General features: G+C 48.4%; 1 protein-coding gene across 1 annotated transcript; it reads left to right on the top strand.

The window, feature by feature from the left end:
• Positions 1-7,680: 7,680 nt before the first annotated feature.
• LOC149356053 (serine/threonine-protein kinase PLK1-like) lies at positions 7,681-15,261 on the top strand. Its single transcript, XM_089576239.1, has 4 exons — positions 7,681-7,797; positions 11,255-11,362; positions 12,216-12,332; positions 15,136-15,261. Exons 1-4 carry the CDS (start codon positions 7,681-7,683, stop codon positions 15,259-15,261), a joined length of 468 nt encoding a protein of 155 aa, XP_089432365.1.
• The last annotated feature ends 3,212 nt before the right edge of the window (positions 15,262-18,473 follow it).

Raw genomic sequence — 18,473 nt, 5'->3', positions numbered from 1 at the left:
AAAGTGGTTAACTAAGCTGTTGCTGATGATTATTTAAAAAAACCTTACGCTGAAATGAAAAAAAAAAAGCCGTAATTATGATTGAGGTAATCGGTCACTAGAACGGGATCTTGCAATATGCGTCTCTACTGCTATTTGTGTTGCAGGAATCAACTGCAAAATTTTGTCCACTGCTTGGGACCTTCCTCTGCAGACAAATAGTTTCATGGAAATTTAGAGAAGCATTCAAATCAGGTGCACAAATTGAAGTTTGTCTGTCTGGATACGTTACCGTTAAGTTACTTGCAACGAAAATTGAGGTTAGATAAGCTGCAGAGAAGGCTAGAAAACGACTCACAGGGCCGGTATTCTATAAAGATACACTATCCATTTCGAATGAATTTGGTCGTATCGCATTGGTGACTGTTGTTCATTCTTGCTGCTAAGGCTTTCAAGCGTCTCCGGGAAACGACCTCACTATTGGATGTCACCGCACTACAGCCAATGGTTGGATTGGTTGGTTTATTGGGGTTTAACGTCCCAAACGCTATGAGAGACGCCGTAGTGGAGGGCTCCGGAAATTTCGACCACCTGGGGTTCTTTAACGTGCACTGGCATCGCACAGTACACGGGCCTCTAGAATTTCTCCTCCAAAGAAATTCCAGCCGCCGCGGCCGGGATCGAACCCGCGTCTTTCGGGACAGCAGCCGAGCATCATAACTGCCGAGCACTGAGCCACCGCGGCGGCTAATGATAGGGTTGATTCCCTCTGATGCTAGAAAGTTGTAACAGCATGACTGAAGAGTGACCAAAGCGACAGGACGAAATCGAAAGTGGACAATGGATGCTTATAGAACACGGCCGCCGAGCCCAAATGCAATTAATGTTTGGATTTGGAACCGGCTCGCTTTGCCGGATAGTCATTCTGACGCATACGCGAGCAGGGCGAACTTTATGGGAGGACGAAGTGGGTTACAGCAGCCAATACGCAAACACGCGGGCTTTCTCTTGCGTTCGCGAGATGGCGCAACCCGATTTGAATATGCGCGCCAATCGTATGTCGCAGCAAAGCATTTGTTGCTTTCGTTTTCGTATTATTCGGTGAGTCGGCCCGAATCGCTTCGCTAGCGTGCCAGAAAAAGCAACAAAGACAATTTTTTGCCCTCAGTGTCCCCTTAATAAAAATTCTACTAAAAATGAATAAAGAGAATATACGATCTCCAGACATATACTCACAAATTGCCGGAAGATCGTCAATGTAAGATGACTCTTGGAGACGATCTTGCCTGCGTACACCACATTCGTCTTTTTGTCCACGAACTTGAAGCACTCCGCATATCCCCCCTGAAAAAGCAATGCGAGCCTTCTTACATGGTTGTCCAAACGAATACTGGGCGAATGCTGTCGCACTGGGCGACTGAAACACTCAGGCGAAGGGCTCCTTCACTCGAAGGTAAAATGAGCCTGGAGCCTAACAGCACAACATATATCCACAAACATAGGCATATGGCCAGAAATACGTTTCAAAGGTATGATTCAGTTTACAAAGAATAGCAGACTATAATGATTATGATGCAGACGTTACATATTAAGAGTAAACGTGCAAAAATGTAGTGCTTCAGCGGAATTCGCCAGTAATCGTTCACAATAGACTTTTTGAGGCATAAATTAAGATGCCTTTTATTGGCACAGCAATGCCAGCTGTGGAGGATGTCAGAAAATGGGAGAATCGTGTTAACTAGTAAACTGAGCAACGTGACTTCCAACACAACTTTTACAGCAGCATCTGTAACCGAGTTCGCCCGTTTTGCACAGTTGTGGTGTTCCCGTTCACAAGCCCTCCTATACTCCGTCCATTTCTCAAACGAGGAACCCGCCTCGGTGGCTCAGTGGTTATAGCGCCCTTACTGTTGAGCCTGAGCACACGGGTTCGAATCCGGCTACGACAGCCGCCTGGATGCGAAGCGCAAAACTCACACGTGTGAGTGTGTTATGTTAGTGAACGTTAAAAATCCCCAGCTGTACGAAATCATTAGATGGTGGGAAGTTCTGGAACACTCCTATAACATCTTTATGTTCTCCTTACAAACACTCCGTACATACAAACAATGGGTCCCGATACAACTAACCCCCAGGTGTGCGGCTGCCTAGATATGATTGCTGACGCGTTAGAACTGCCAAAGAGCCAAGAAGGACTTCGGGCGATCTCCTGCAGGACTCTCATGGGGGAAAATCCTTAACCCTATTGCATTAAAGTTAGAATAAGGCGAACCTGTCCCCCTAACCGATCGGGGTCGCACGTGGTCGAAGTTATTCCGCAGCCCTACACCGAAGCATCTCGTTCTTAATTACTCCTTCCCCGAACAGCGCGGTTGAGGTGGACGGCTTTCATTGTGCAGAAAGCTTTCTTATATAAACAGGCATTGTAAACTCCTAACAGAAAAGCAACCGTATTCTGACGATCCATAACTATTTTTCAGTGCAAATACCTTTTTTAGGCATATTATTGCCAGCGGTCTATTACGTCGGAATAGAGCTAAAAGGGGCTAACTAGCAGGCCGGTTAGTTAATATTGAATAGTCAACTTTTTAACTATTATATCGTAAGGGTCTTCAATTAGGTAAAGGTGTGGAACCCACCGTAAGTGATGTCCGAAAGAGATTTTAGAATTTCAATATTGCTGTTGCCGTCGGCGCTGTGGCCCAACCAAGTTTGGCCATTTTGACGAGATACGTGGACTGGAGAGGTTGCTTTTCCTGCAAGCTTCTCGAGAGTTCTATTTTGGCGCGATGTAGGGAAAATTTGTTAAGCACAGCGGAGGGTAACCGTGTTTTCGAAATTCTAAAAACTGATGTGGATATTGCTAACGGTGGGCAACACGCCTCTTAATAATTAAGGAATCTAACAGTAGTAGTAAAAAAGTAAACTATTCAGTAATGGTTAACCAGACAGCTTGTTCGCGCATCTTGACTGTATTCTGGCGTATTTAAAACACCTCTGATAATCCTATGCTGGAAAAACCGCTCTTATAAACCGAAAGGTCTTTTGCTAAACATTGTGTAAAATCTTCGGCACACCATGTATATAGAGGTCATGGGGCTTCATTCGTGCTGTGCTACACTGCTAAAGTCCGTGGCATTGGTTAAGTTTGGCGTAAGCTGTACATTAATCTACTCCCACAGCGCACGGGCCCTCAAGCCTTTATTATGTTTAACCCAACGCACGAATCGACAGCAGCATTAATATTCTGGTTTATTTGAAGGAATGTCGTTATAAACAGGCTAGACTGAAAAGGTATACCACCAGGTTCTGCTGTATGGAACGTACCGCACCCGTTCTCTAAGGACACATACCTTGCCGAGAAACTTGCCAATGGTGTATTCCGTCTGAGATTTCGCGTCGACAACAACGACGGGAAATTCGTCTCTGGTCTTCGCAGTGCCAGTCGAGGTCCCTCTGGCAGCAGACATCACGGACAGAGGGAAAATGATCGCGATTCAACTCTTTTCGCAGCTGCAGTGCACACTAACGCAGAAGCACAGCGACTGAACTCGACGATGCCGTTTCCGACCGGTGCGCGAAGGCTCTGAAAAGCTAGGTTCATAGCTAGTATACCACGTGATCGGGAAGAACTCACGGTATTGGTTGGGGTCACTTGTGGTGGAGAGGTGGACAATGGCCACAATTGGTCGGGCGTGGTCCTTCACGGAGCCAATGGGAGTTCGAATATTCGTCTATTGTTGACGACCTAGAAACCCCTTTTCTTGCCTTCTTCAGGGAATAAGCTTTTTAGATACCAACCTCCAGCAGGTCATCGAGGGCTCGGGCTGTTTTGGTTGATGTTATCGCGCCTTCACTAGAACGCGTGAAAGATGCGAAGGCGGACACGTCATGCGCTTCACGATGACCTAGAATGGGTACGGTGAACAGTCTGTGCTATCTCAGCCAGTCTCAGGTTTCCCTCTAACCCATGAATTACGAGTTCCCGCTTTAGAGTTGCAGTAGAACATTCCATGCCCGAAAATATAGTTAATCGTTTCGAGGCGGGATTTTGGCGCTTGCAGGTGACGAAATTGATGTAAACACGTGTTATGACGCGGTGTCTCAGCCTGTGAATATTCTTATAATTGGTTTGGTTTATGGATGTTTAACGTCCCAAAGCGACTCAGGCTATGAGAGACGCCGTAGTGGAGGGCACCGGAAATTTCGACCACCTGGGGTTCTTTAATGTGTACTGACATCGCACAGTACACGGGCCTCTAGGATTTCGCCTTTATCGAAACTCGACCGCCGCGGCCGGTATCGAACACGCTTCTTTCGGGTCAGCAGCCGAGAACCACAAATATTCATCTTGTGCTAAAGTGTGAACCAAAAAACATAGCTGCGGTTAAACTACTCTTGAACTTGGTTATATGGCGAAAGCTGTGGTGTACTGGGCAATTTTATGCGGATTGGCGTGTTTAACTTTGAGTACGCTCCGGACACTGGATAGGCAGCGCGTCCACCTTGGCAGGGGGCAGTTCATGGTTGAATGCGACAGTTTGCTCACCCAATGAACGCTGCGGCCTAATGCAGCAGTGCCGCATGTCTCGCACAACGTTGTCTGCGCTAACGCGTGCAGCATACATACTTTCCTTAAACTCAACGGAGTTTAGAATGTTTGCAAAGCCAACAACCACAATGAACGCAGACGGCCTATAGATTCAGTGCCACGTTCCTGGCACAACGTTGTCAATGCCAACGCGTGCAGCGGACATCTGTTCCTACTGCTACGCAGCTTAAAGCTCGACTGAGGTGTCCACTACTCCAAGAGGGCAGTTATGCGCCTTTACATTTCCTAAAAAACTTTTTCGGCGCAGTTCCGAGTGGCTGGAGGTCGTTCAAGGTTAAAGCGACATGGTCGGCGTAACTCGCGTAGACTGCCGTGGTAAATCTTCCGCTTTAAAAGCAGGTTGCATGCAGGGACTGTGAAATATTCGCGTGCAGGTGTTGCGTGCTCGACTTAGTAGGGTAGATGGTGAAAGAGGAAAAAGTGCCCCGCACCGGCATTGTAAATGAAAATGGTGGACATTCCAGCCCAGAAAATTGCACAGAACGGGCAGTGGCTTGGGCAAAGTAGAGAAAGTAGGTCAGGAAGCCGGAATCAAGAGAAGCTGTGCAAAAGTGACTCATAAAGAAGGGAGTGGTAAAAAGAAGGTTAACAGTGAAAAGCCAAGAAATGAGGTCAGTGACACAAAGAACGAAGAATCTAGGAGGGGACAAAGCCACAGTTCTTTTGGGAACTCCAAGAAATTGGACAAAAGTCGGTAGAGGGAGGGAGTATCCACGCGTGCTCATATCCAGTGACTCAAGGGAGAAAGGGGAGTGGCGGTGTGGATTTTCCCCGAAAGGACAATAAACGCCCTACTACAAGATACGAAAATCCCCCTTTCCCCAAGATGATGGGCGCTTTGAGGAATGAGTGAAAACTGGTCTGCTACCCTGAATTATTGTAAGAAAACACATGTGGGGGACGCAGGAGAGATCCGCTTCCACGAGGTCGTATACTCCGCCTGCTTGACAGCTGTGGCCATCTGTCGTTTGTGCATGCGCTGAGGAAGGTGGTAATTTGAATTTAACCAGTGGAGAGGCGGGCACAGGAAAGGGAATGTTGCTGGGTGTCAGCTCTTGTAAAGGCCACGACCGAAGGTCGGACGGGGGCCGGTCATCATGTGTTCACAAGTCGCTACAAACATGTTCGGCGGTCGGCAAGACAGTTCCTGGCATAGTAGGGACGTGTGAACACGTGATGCGCGGACTGACCGTTCATCGTGTGAATTGGCCTTTATACTATATGTCAGCCTACAATATTCCCTTTCTAACGGCCGGTCGGTCGATGTCCGCAAGTTAAATTCAAAGCACCACAGTTCTCAGCGCACGCGCTAAAGACAAATAGCTGTCAAGCAGGCAGAGTGTATGACCTTGCTGAACCGGATCTCAGCCTGCGTCTGGTTTATGGGGTTTAACGTCCCAAAGCAACTCAGGCTATGCGGGATGCCGTAGTGATGGGCACTGGAAATTTCGACCACCTGGGGTTCCTTAACGTTCGCTGACATCGCACAGCACACGGGCCTCTGAATTTCGCCTCCACAGAAATTCAGCCGCCGAGGCCGGGATCGCACTCTCGTCTTTCTGGTCAGCAGTCGAGCGCCGTAACCACTGAGTCACCGTGGCAGCTTCCACATCAGTTAGCTTTCAGGATGTTTTCTCGGTAGCAGACGAGTTTTCGCCCATTCCTTCAAGGTTCCCTCATCTTCGGGAAACGGCCGACTTTCGACTCTCCCTTCTGAGAAAATCCACGCAGCCACTCCCCTTTCTCCCTTGAGTCACCGGAGATAAGCGCAAGCATACTCCTTCGCTCTCTCTGACTTTTGTCAACATTCTTGCTGTTGCCAATACAACTATGGCTTTGTCCCTGACCTCATTTCTTGGCTTTTCACTGTTAAGCTTCTTGCAACAACTCCCCTCTTTATGAGTCACTTTTTGACAGCTGCTCGTGATCCCGGCTACCCAACCTATTTCTCTACATTGGCGAAGTTACCCAGGTCATTGCCCATTCCGTTCATATGTTCTGCGCTGGCATGTCCGCCATTTTCATTTATAATCTCCCTAGGGGTCACTTTTTCCTCCATTTCTAGCCAGCTTTCCCCAGTTTCCTCTTCCGTCAGCCTTTCCACGTCAACGACACGAGTCTCTGTGTGGAGTTTTCGGCTCTCGGCACTCAACACGTGCACACGAATATTTCGCAGTCCCTGCATAGAACCACCTTTTAAAGCGCGTACTGCAGATCACTGATGCTCGTTGATTTTTTTTTTTTTGGTGGGGGTGGGGTTACATAGAAGACAACGGATAGAAATGACGAGTGTACTCATAGTAAACTTAGACGAACCAATCTCAAACAGCAACGCTGTGTTATCAGTCTTGCTCGAGAGCGTAATCTTTCCTACATTTTTTTTTCTTCACAGTTTAGCACACGTGAACATTTCTACCAGAACAATTATAAGCATACGGACAGGCTACGACACCGCGTGAAACAACGTGTTGAGATAAAGTTTATCATCTGGAACTGGCGACTCCCGCCTGTAAACGATTTACTATTTTCCCTGCACGGAATTTTCTGTTGTAACTCTATGGCAGGAAATCGTGACTCATGGGTTTGGAGGAAACCAGACGCTGGCTGAGATAGTAGATTATTCGCGGTACCCCCTCGAACGTATCTGCAAGTGCATGACGTGTCAGCCTTTGCAGCTGACAGTGCTGCTGGGTTCCAGTGAAGGTGTGTGGAGATCCCGGAAAAACGATTAAGCTTCTGAATAGCCCAGCCACCTGAATGACCTGCAGGTGGCCGGTATCTAAAGCGCTTATTCCCGGAAGAACGTAAGGAAAAAAGTGTATAGGGCGTCTACAATAGACGAACAATCGAAATTCCCTTGACTCAGAGGAGGGCCACTGCCCGACTAGTGGGCACTGCCCACCTATTCGCTACGGGTGGCGCCAACCAATACCGTGCATCTCTTTTCGTGCACGTGGTACTATGAACCCAGCTTTTCAAAGCAGTCGTGCACCGGTCGGAGACAGCATCGTCCAGCTCAGACGCTGGTGCTTTTGCGGTAGTGTTCATTGCAGCGCGTGGAATCGCGGTCGCGTTTTCTCTTTTTCGTGATGACTTCTGCCAGAGAGACGTTGTCCAGCACTGCAAAGACCGGAGACGAATTTCCCGCCGTTGTTATCGACGCGAAATCGCAGACAGAATACACCATTGGCAAATTTCTCGGCAAGGTATGCGTCCTTAAAGAACGGGCGCGGTACGTTCCATACAGCAGAACGTGGTGGTATACGCTTTTAGTCTAGCCTGATTATAACGACATCCCTTCAAAGAAACCAGAAAGTTAATTGTTGCTGTCGCTTCGTGCGTTGGGTTAAATGCAATAAAGGCGTGAGGGCCCGTACACCGTGGGAATAGATTAATGTACAGTTTTTGCGAAACGTAACCATGTCACGGACGTTAGCAAAGTAGCGCAGAGCACGAACGGCTCTCCATAAGCTCTATATACGGGTGTCTCACCTAAGACTTTACACATTTGTGAGACGTAGCAGGGCCATCGCCCACGGGATTTTACACGGCCGCTGTCGTTCACCAGGAAATGCACTTTGATGGACTCTCTTTTCGAGCCCCGAATTCAATGCGAGCCGAGGAAGTAGCGATAGCGCTTGCTGCCGCCCACGCCAATTCGAGAATCATCATTACGGACTCCCGAAAAGCATGTGATCATTCCTTGGCAGGGGAGATCTCCCCCTTAGCTGCTTGTATTCTAAGACGGACTGCCACTGATCCAACACCCAAAAGAATCATTTCGGCTCCTGCCCACCAGGGCTTACGATGTAATGAGGCCGCTGACGCGGCTGCCCGAGCGCTTATTCACCGGGCTCCTCATCCCAGCTCTTCTGGCTCAAAGACTAACCAGCCGCTGCTGCGCTTCAGGGAAATTATAACGCATTATAGCGACATCCACCGTCTTTTCCCGGCCCCTGCAAAGGGGCTGAGTAAGACGGAGGAGCGAACTTTAAGGCGCCTGCAGACAGGTACTCTACTCTGTCCTGCAATCTTAAAGCATTACGATCCAAACACGGATGGGCGATGCCCGCACTGTGGGGAGACCTGTGATATCTTCCACATGGTGTGGGCATGTACTCAAAATCCCCACATCCCCCCTTCCCCTACCCCTTCCGGAGAGGCATGGGAGACTGCCCTCCTCAACTGCTCCTCGCTTGAGTCCCAAAGGGCTCTGGTGAAACGGGCGAGAGACGGGGCATTGTCATGCGGTGTCCCGGACTAGGGACGCCGACCATGTAGCGGGGCCACTCTGTGGCTCCCAAACTCTATTTCAACAATTAAAAGTTTTCACTACCACTACTTACACATTTGTTAAAAACAAGCCTTTTGATTTAGAAGAGCATTTTTTTTTCCAGAGGATTGTCAGCGGTGTACTAATTACGCCAGAATACAATCAAGAAAAGCGAAATAGCAGACTAGTTAATCACAACTGAATAGTTTACTTTTTAACTATTGCTAGCAGGTCCTTAACTTACTGAGAGACGAGTAGCCCACTGTTAGCAATATCCAAATCAGTTCTTAGAATTTCGAAAACGTGTTTACCCGGCGCTGGGGCTCTAAAAAGTGTGGCTACATCGCGCCAAAATAAATTTGCTTTCGAGAAGCTTGCAGGCAAAGTGACCCCTCCAGTGCGCGTAACTCGTTGAAATACCCAAAATTTTGTTGGGCGACGGTAACGGCATTGTCGATATCCTAAAAGCTGATACGTATATTGCTTACGGTGGGCTACACACCTCTAAATAATTAAGGAACATTACTATAATACTTAAAAAAGTTGACTAGTCAATATCAATCGACCAGCATGCTAGTTAGCACCTCTTAGCTGCCCGAGCGTCTCCGAGCCTTTCTAGCCAAGGAACTGATCATAGTATGCCGATTCTGCGGGCTGATGCCGACAGACGTTTACCCAATGAGAAATCTTTCTTACTTGTTTATCACACGAACTATTAAGGCTTTACTGGCTTATACTGTCGTCCGTCTGTTAACAAATCGTGTCACACGCGTTTAATTCGGGAACTAAAAAAGACAGAAGATACGAATCGTCACTTCTGATAGAGGAAGATAAAATGATCCTAGAAGCCAAGTTTGATGACTGTAGGTTAATTAGTTTATTATAGGCAAAATGGCGGAATAGCGCGGACGACTATATAGCCACGGGAACGGTGTGACGGCATAGCCACCGTAAGTCCTCACGGCATAGTGACAATTGCGACAGAATGATCTGAAAACGGATTTGTGTAAAATTATAAGGAGAAATGTGTAATTAAGCGTAATTAACACTTCAGATCCCCGAAAGGGGTATAATTTGGGTATCGATATAGCCACGGTAACGGTGTGACGTCACCCACCGGAAGTCGTCACGCCATAGTGTCCTCGGGTTTCGCCTCTCAACACTTTAGTTGCCAAAGTGTTCTCACAATTTTACCGACATTGTAGACCGCTCACAATGTTATGCCTAAAAAAGAGCTTGTCTAACTTTTTGGTGCATGTACTCTCTCCTCTGCCTTCCTCTTCTTAGTTGGGGAAGATCGGTTACCAGGAAGTGAAATGCGCTGTAACTGTTTCACATGTTGATGGACACCTCAACCGCGCAATACGGGAAGGGAGGAAGGTAGGAGTGAAAGAAGGAAAAGATAGAGAGGTGTTGTATGGGAGTGCTACAGACATTTCCACCAGCTAATGATTTAGTCCAGCTGGGGATTTTTAACGTGCACTAACATCACATACACACACACGTGCGCGTTTTGCGTTTCGCCTCCACCGACACGCGGCTGCCGCAGCCGGATTCAAACTCGTGTGCTCCAGCTCAGCATGCAGTAAGGGCGCTATAATCACTCAGCCATCGCGGCGGGTTCTTCGTTTGGGAGATTTACAGAGTATAGCACAGCATGTAGACTGGACCACCAGGACTGCAAAAACGGGGAAACTCGTTTACAGATGGTGCTGTAAAAAGTTGTCAGTTGCAAGTCATGTTGCTCAGTTTACCAGTTAACGCGATTCACCTGTTTTCTAACGTCCCCCACTACTGGCATTATTGTGCCAATAAAAGGCGTCTTTATGCCTCAAAAAGCCTATTGTGAACAATTACTTGCGAATTCCTCCGAGGCGCTATATTTTTGCACTTTTCCTGTATGTTTGCAAACGACAGCCTCCAAATTATTCCTGTCTGGGATACTTTGTAAACTAAATCATACTTTTGAGACACATTTTGGACAACTTTTCCAAAACTAACCAGGCCGAACGGTTTTCCTGTTAGTCGCATATTAAAAGTTATTATACCAGCCCTCAAGCTATAAATCTCTGTATGGTAAAGAGGACCCCTCTCCTCACCTACAAGGAACTTTTTGATCTTTAGGGAAGCCGTGAGGGCTCTACTATGCGAATGAGAAGCAAACCATGCATCCTGGTTACTTTTGGCAAAGTCTGTACCTATGCCCTTCTTCATTTCGTTCCGTCTGTCTTGAATTTCACGTAGTGCCTATTTTGTGCACTTAGGCGCCAAGCTCATTTTGCCTTCAAGTGAAGGGATCCTTCGCTGAGTGTTTCAGTCACACTGTGCGACAACATTCGCCCAGAATTCGTTCGGACAACCATGCAACAAGGCTGGCATTGTTTTTCCAGGGCGGACACGCGCATTGCTTCGAGTTTGTGGACAAAAAGGCGAACGTGGTGTACGCAGGGAAGGTCGTCTCCAAGGCTCATCTTACATCGGCGATCGTCCAGTTTTGTGTGAGTTCCTGTATCACTGCACATCGTCTATTCTCCTTCTTCCCTTTTGGTAGAAATTTTGTTGATGGGACACTGAGGACAGAACAAAACGATTTTCTGGCCTCGCTGGTGCATCGAGGCGATCCACGAATAAGTCCGCGAATAATTCAAAATGACGACTTGTAAAAGCGAACCAGTTCTAAACACAAACGTTTAATGGATTTGCGCCCTGGGGATACATTCTATAAAGTTCCATTATCCACTTTCGATTTAGTCACTGTTTTTCAGTCGTGCTGCTGCGGCTTTCAAGCGTCAGAAGGAAGCAACCGTGAGATCCGGTCGCATACAAGCCAATGGTGAGGTCATTTCCCAGGGACGCTTGAAAGATGCGGCAACATCACAGAACAACAGTGACTATTGCGATAGGGCCGCATAGATTCGAAAGGGATAGTGGATCTTCATAGATTACGGCCCCTGCTTGTAGTTTTATGGCCTTTTCAAGAGCTTACCTAACCACAGATTTCCTTGACAGTAACACCTTTCACACGGTAGCCTGTCGAGACAGACGAACTTCAACCTCTCCATGTCCTTTTAATGCTTCTAAAAATTTTCTTTCAACTTTTTATCTGCAGAAAGGGGTCACTAGCGAGGGACAACATTTACATTGATTCTTGCAACACAAATAAAAGAGCAGTCATATATGTCAAGATTGCGCTGTAGTAACCGATTACCTTCGGCATCGTGATGGCTTTTGTCATCTCCACGTACGGCTTTATCAGTCATAATTATCAGCTTCTCAGTCCACCACTCTTGCTTCTTTTGTTTGCGCTTACTACAACCTTTCCGAGGTTATTAATTAATTTGTCTTCTGCAGGTTGAAGATGAAATCGACATCCACAAAAGCCTGCGTCATAAGCACGTGGTTGGTTTCCACAGCCACTTTGAGGACGACAAGAACGTATACCTCATCTTGGAGCTGTGCACATTGCAGGTTCGTCAACGTTCCTGCTCTCGGTGCTTACCATTTGCCCTGATTTTCTTTGCGTTCATTCTAAGATGCTTCTAAGGTTATCCAGGTTCGTTTTTAGTTCGTTTAATGGTGCTTAACGTCCCAAAGCAACTTAGGCTTGGAGGGACGCTATAGTGGAGTGCTCCTGAATAATTTCGACCATCTTGGATTCTCTAACGTTTCCTGACTGCAAAATGCCAGCCATACGATGTAGTCAGTGTAGGAATGCTTGAGAATTTGTTTTTGAGGAATAGAGATGGCGCAGTAATCGTCTCACATCCCCGCGGACACCTGAACCGCGCCTTGAGGGAAGGGATGCAGGAGGGAGTAACCATACGGTCTAGTTGGTGTGTATGAAACATAATGAAACCAGAGACAAAGAATTTCGGCAGACACTAAACTATTTTAACGTGTATAAATGCGAAAGCATTGCTGTGCCTGGGTGCTTAATCCTGTCCTTTACCAACTGCGTGACTAGGAACACCGGAACGTTTTTGTTCGGGGGTGAGGGGGGGGGGGGGGCAGGTATTGTCTTTCCTTCATCATCATCATCAGCCGGACTAGACCCACTTTCATGAGAAGTGCTTACCGCTGCCAGCCAAACTACAAATACGAAGGGGCATTAGAAACACATCACTAATCAAAGTGGTGACAAAAATTGTGACGCAATATACCTTGTGCAACCTCGCTTCCATGGCATAAACGTTTCGTCCAAGGCACGAAGAAGTTGTTGTTCTTCTTCTGAGACCCAGATATCTTCCGAGGCAACGACATTGTAAATCTGCAGCTATTAAAAAATACACTAAAGGGATGAGAGACGTGCAAGTAGACCGCGTTAAGCCTGTTTCACATGCAAGCGAAAAATGCAAGCGAATCCTGTCGCCGCGACGGAAAAACCTGTTTTGAGTCGTCGCTGCGATGAGCGGCGTGGTTCCAACAAGTTGGAAATTTTCACTGCGACGCGCCGCTCAATCGCTCAGTCGCTTGCATGTGAACCGGCCTTTACGTTTCGCCACCGCCGGGCCAGATCAACGCGGCTGCAGTGGACGCAGGAGTATCATTCCGAGCAACGGACAATTCGCTTGACCGACTGGCACCCAGAGCCGTCTCGGCAATCGTGTCCAGACAGATCCACTTGCCACGTGACGTCGTGTGCGTGCGTATGGGCAAACGCTTGTGAGAGCGCGGAGCTCGGGGAAAGAGTGTTCGCCCCGGGCCAGATGGATCCGAATCACGGCGCCGCTGGGTCTGAGTCAGCGACGCTTGCCATGAACATGACCGCTGGTTCGACACGTGCGCGTCTTGGGAACCTTCCTCCTTTCCCTCTGAATTAAGGATGCTCCCTCGGCTAGGTCGCGGTCGAGACACCTGCTGTGTGGGCGCGTCAGATTTCTCTCTGGGGCCGGCTTCTCTTGCAGTTCGTACGAGATGCAGTATTAAACCTTGTTCTTGTTAGACGATGCCATCGTCCTTTGCCGATGCTCTCCGCGCGACACCGGACCGCCAGGTCAACGCTACCCTTGGGGATAGCGTGCGAAACCGCATCAACTGTCGGGAAAGATTCAGGGGGGGGGGGGGGGGGGCGCTGCCCCTATTGGAAAAAGTTGGGGGGCGGCCTCCGCGCCCCGGTTCCGGAGTCCCTGACTGCGTGCACGGTATCCCCGCAAATTTCTTAATCTCATCCACCCACGTAACATTATGTGGTCCCATGTTACACTTCTATTCCCTTGGGATCCACTCCGTTACCTTTAAGGACTAGCAGCTATGTTGCCTTCACATTGCATGCCCAGCGCAAGTCCATTTCTTCCTCTTGAATTCAACTATAGGATGTCATATACCAGCGTTTGTTCCCTCACCCACTCTGCCCTCTTCCGGTCTCTCCCTGTCATTTTCCTTTCATAGCTCGCTGCGTTGTCCTTAACTTAAGCTGAACCCTCTTTGTTAGCCTCCACGTGTCTACCCCGTAGGTGGGTACCGGTAAGATACAACTGTTGCATGCTTCTCTCTTGAGGGATATTGGTAAATTGCTATTCATGATCTGAGAGAGGCTGCCATATGCGCTCCACCCCATTATTATTATTCCAGTCATTTCGCTCTCATGATCCGGAACAGCGGCTCATTCGTTGCTTACCAAAGGGAAACGTTGAGTGCGTGATGCTGGCGCGGGATTATGGGCGTGCCTCGTGCGGGTTACCAGACCGCCGGCGCGCCGGTAGGTATGGCATCTTTAGGATTTACTCAAACTGGTGGACCGTACTGCAAATATAACTTTGTACAAAGCGAAAATGAACAGTGCTGCAAAAATGTGGCATCCTTTTTTTCTTACATTTCGCCTCTCATGCAACTGACAGTACTACACTTCTTTATTCTTTGAAGGCCTGATACCAGGATAGTTAGGGTTTTCTATCATCCAAACCGCTCTTATGAAATTACGTTATGCCAGTATCTATTTGGGCCTTTAGTTGTCACGACATTTTTTGCGAGAACGGCTTGTGTCCTGGAATCATAATATGGGACGCAGCCAAAGACTGCAAACTGCCTTCATTGTTACTAAAACTGTCATTTAATATTGCCGCGCACTATTGTGGACACTGAATTCTGTACTTCGAAAAACAATTACTTCAGTCAAGCTTACTCCATACTGGCGTGATTTGAACAAGTGTGCTAAAGTGGATATGTCCCAGTCTAAAACCTGAAGGTATCTCCAATTTTCTTTCTCATGTTCTTAAGCGTGTCTCACATTCATGGATCGTCCGCAGGCTTCATTAGCGCATATACTTCGCAGCCTCTGGAGGATGTCCTCCAGCACCGCAGGACCCTCAGCGAGGCGGAGGTGCGGTACTTGATGCGCCAGCTGCTCCTCGCCTGCCAGTACTTGGTGCAGGAGAAGGTCATCCACCGAGACCTGTAGGTCGGAAACCTGCTCCTCCCCAAGGGCTGGCAACTTAAGGTGGCCGACTTTGGTTTCGCCACCCGCCTCCACTTCAAGGGGCAACTCAAGATGTCCATTTGCGGCACCGCCAACTACATGGCCCCCGAGATGTTGGCCCTGAAGGGCTACAGCTGGGCCGTCGGGTGCATCTTGTGAGTCTCACTCGATAGCGCAGAAATTGTTGTATCGTCTAAGTTTCGGTTTCGCTTTCACTTTGTCCGTACCGTGTTTCAGTTTCGCTTTCACTTTGTCCGTACCGTGGCGCCAGTGTCTTGTATAAAAATGCTTTTGTAGATGTTATTAAAACAGTTCGTCTGAGACCACAGCAGCCTCCTGACTCGCTTCGGCGCTCTCCCGGGCCCGCCACAAGGTCTATTGAAACAGGTCGCGAAGCCGGAGCCCGAATGCGGTCCAGAACCAAGTGCTAGCGACATCAAATTAGGGGTGGAACTAAAGCGCCAAAATGAAATGAGTGGACAAACACGACTAGAAGAGGAAAATAATTAGGACATATTTTGTGTTTCAAAAGCATTCGAAAACAATTGCAGTGATTCCTTTTTAAAATGTTTTAGTTGTGTGCATTTTGTTAGAAAGTATAGCGCTTGCTTTGTAAAAATTTTTATGACAGCGTTCGCTCAGAGCAGCGGCAATGGCAGCGGGATGATGCCAAGGTTGACGGTGCTCTGATGTCATACCCTTGTCATATCTTTTGACCATTCTGCTAGCCCTACTTTTTCCTCGTTGCTCATGGAGGAAAGATCGTTGCTTGTTGCTCGAGTTCTTGGTGTGCATCGTTCGTGTACAGTTTCCGCTTTTCCCTTTTGCCAGCGCTTCTGTGTAGTTTCGTTCGGTTGGGTGCGGTTCTGTCGCTTTTGCCCCAAAAGGGCATCGTCTGTGGCCATGGGGCCCCCGTACGCAAAAAAGAGATGTGCGGTTGCACGATGTGCGAGCGATAACCTGTCTGGCGACGTCACATTTCATCGCTTCAGCGCTACACCTGCGACATTCAGCGCGACACCTGAGGCGAGGACGAAGGAAAAAGGCACAACGAGAACTGACTACCTAAAAATAGCGTTGGTGGTCGGCACGTCGTGTCTTCTTTCTTCGTTCTCGTGTCGGGTGTCGCGCTGAAGCGTCGCGGCGTTCAGCAGTTTATTTTTCCCGCCAAGCAGCGCGTGCGCTGACGTCACAAATATGACGTCACTAAAACACGTGACTTTAACGTTGCGTTTTTGTTTTAATGATGACGTCACTTTTTAGTTGTCCACGCATTTCGAAGACGGCGCTGGCTGCGCACCATGAGCCGCCATGTTTTGAACGTATTTATTTATTTATTTATTTATTAGTACCTCACAGGCCCCGAAGAGCATTGGGTGAGGGGGGCAAATCGAAAAAAAGGGATATACAGATGGAAAAAACCGTAATATCGGTACAAGAACGCGGTACAAGTCAAATACAAGAAAGGAACACGAAATTTATACAAAACGAAGAAAATAACATCAGACACGAAAATATGGGCTTCTATGCAGCCTACGCTACCATAGTACATCTACCTTGCCCGCCACACAAAGAAGCCCGAACACTACAATGGCGACGAGGTTTTATATTCGTTCCTGAGCCTTCCTTCGCTTCTTCAGCACCATGAGCGCCGCCATCCCTCTGCCGCCGCCGTTCCTTCCCGTCCCGGGCCGTCCCGCTGTTCCATGGCCACAATGGCACCGCATGTTCGAAACGTTCCTCGTGGCCTCAAGATCATCGAGCTTCTCACCCGAGCGTCGCAAGGCCTTTCTTCTGCACAGCATCGGTACAGAAGGTCAGCGTATTTTTTACACCCTGCCTATCCCTGTTTCCGAACCTTCACAAATCACCCAAGAGGTTTCTTCCGCGCATGCTGCCGCTGACGCAAGCACCGCCGAAGCCCCAGCCTCACCGTCCGTATGTGACCAAGCCATTACAGCCTTATCGTTGCATTTCTCTGCTACCAGCAATGTAATTGTTGAGCGGCACCGTTTTCGTCGCAGAGTTCAACAGCCAGGCGAGTCTATCCAGGAGTTTGTTGCCGCATTACGAGAGCTCGCAGCGCTTTGTTCTTTTGTTGATGTGGAGGATTCACTGCGTGATCAATTCTTGGAAGGCGTCGCCTCTCAACACATCCGCGAACGCCTTCTCCTCGAAACTTCCCCACTTTCTTTCTCTCGCGCCGTGCAGCTCGCGCTTCAGATTGAACAAGCCGCGCAACAGCTACACGAGTTCTCTTCTGCAAACGTTAGTAGAGTGACATTACGCGGAGCTCGGAACTCCGTAATGTCGACTCGTTCCAATATCCAGCCCGAACGACGCGGCTCGGTTTCCTCACGTGCCTCCCGTTCCGACGGCCAGGCCCCTCCTGATCGCCCCGCAAAAGGTTCTCAAGTTTCGCGTGGCTCCACGTCGTTTTGTTTTCGCTGTGGTTCTTTGCAGCATCTGGCTTCGTACCCGCGCTGCCCCGCAAAAGACCAGCGTTGTTTATACTGCGGCCGCCTGGGGCACTTTCGTTCTGTCTGTAATCGGCGAAAACGCAGCCCCGTAGCTGTTCAGGAGGTCGCATGCAGTAATTCTTCCCATGAGGCTGAAGTCTTGCACATTCTTTCCGTGGGTAGCTCCCGTCGGGCCGGTGTTCTTGTTGATGTTTCTGTTGCTCAGACACCTTTGAAGCTGCTCGTTGACTCTGGCTCCTCTGTGTCTATCTTAGCCGACAGTATTTTTAAACAACATTTCGAACTAACATCAACGCTTTACTCTCCTAAGGTGAAGTTGCTCGATTATTCGCAACAGCCCATTCCAGTCCGTGGTTGCTTTTACTCAGAAGTAAAATACAAGGACCGCTCCGCCTCTATTCTTTTCTATGTTGTATTACAAGGCACATCTCTCCTTGGCGTTGGCGCCATAAAATCTTTGGACCTGCACATTGACGGTTCCTCTCTGAGTTGTCTTCAGAATTCAACAACTTCTGACATCGGAGGAAATGAGCAGAATAAACACCTACCGGAATGTCTGTCTGCCGAATTCGGAACCATTTTTGACAAAGGCCTTCGAATGGCCAAAGGGTTCATTCATCGCGTCAAAGTTAGATCCAACATTCCACCTGTAACATCGAAGCTCTGTCGACTTCCGTCTACACTTAGACCTCAGGTAACGGAGGAACTGCGCCG

This window comes from Amblyomma mixtum, chromosome 3 (assembly GCF_055824585.1).
Source record: "Amblyomma mixtum isolate Tamu chromosome 3, ASM5582458v1, whole genome shotgun sequence".
NCBI lineage: Eukaryota > Metazoa > Arthropoda > Arachnida > Ixodida > Ixodidae > Amblyomma > Amblyomma mixtum.
This window is presented reverse-complemented; position numbering and strand designations above follow the sequence as displayed.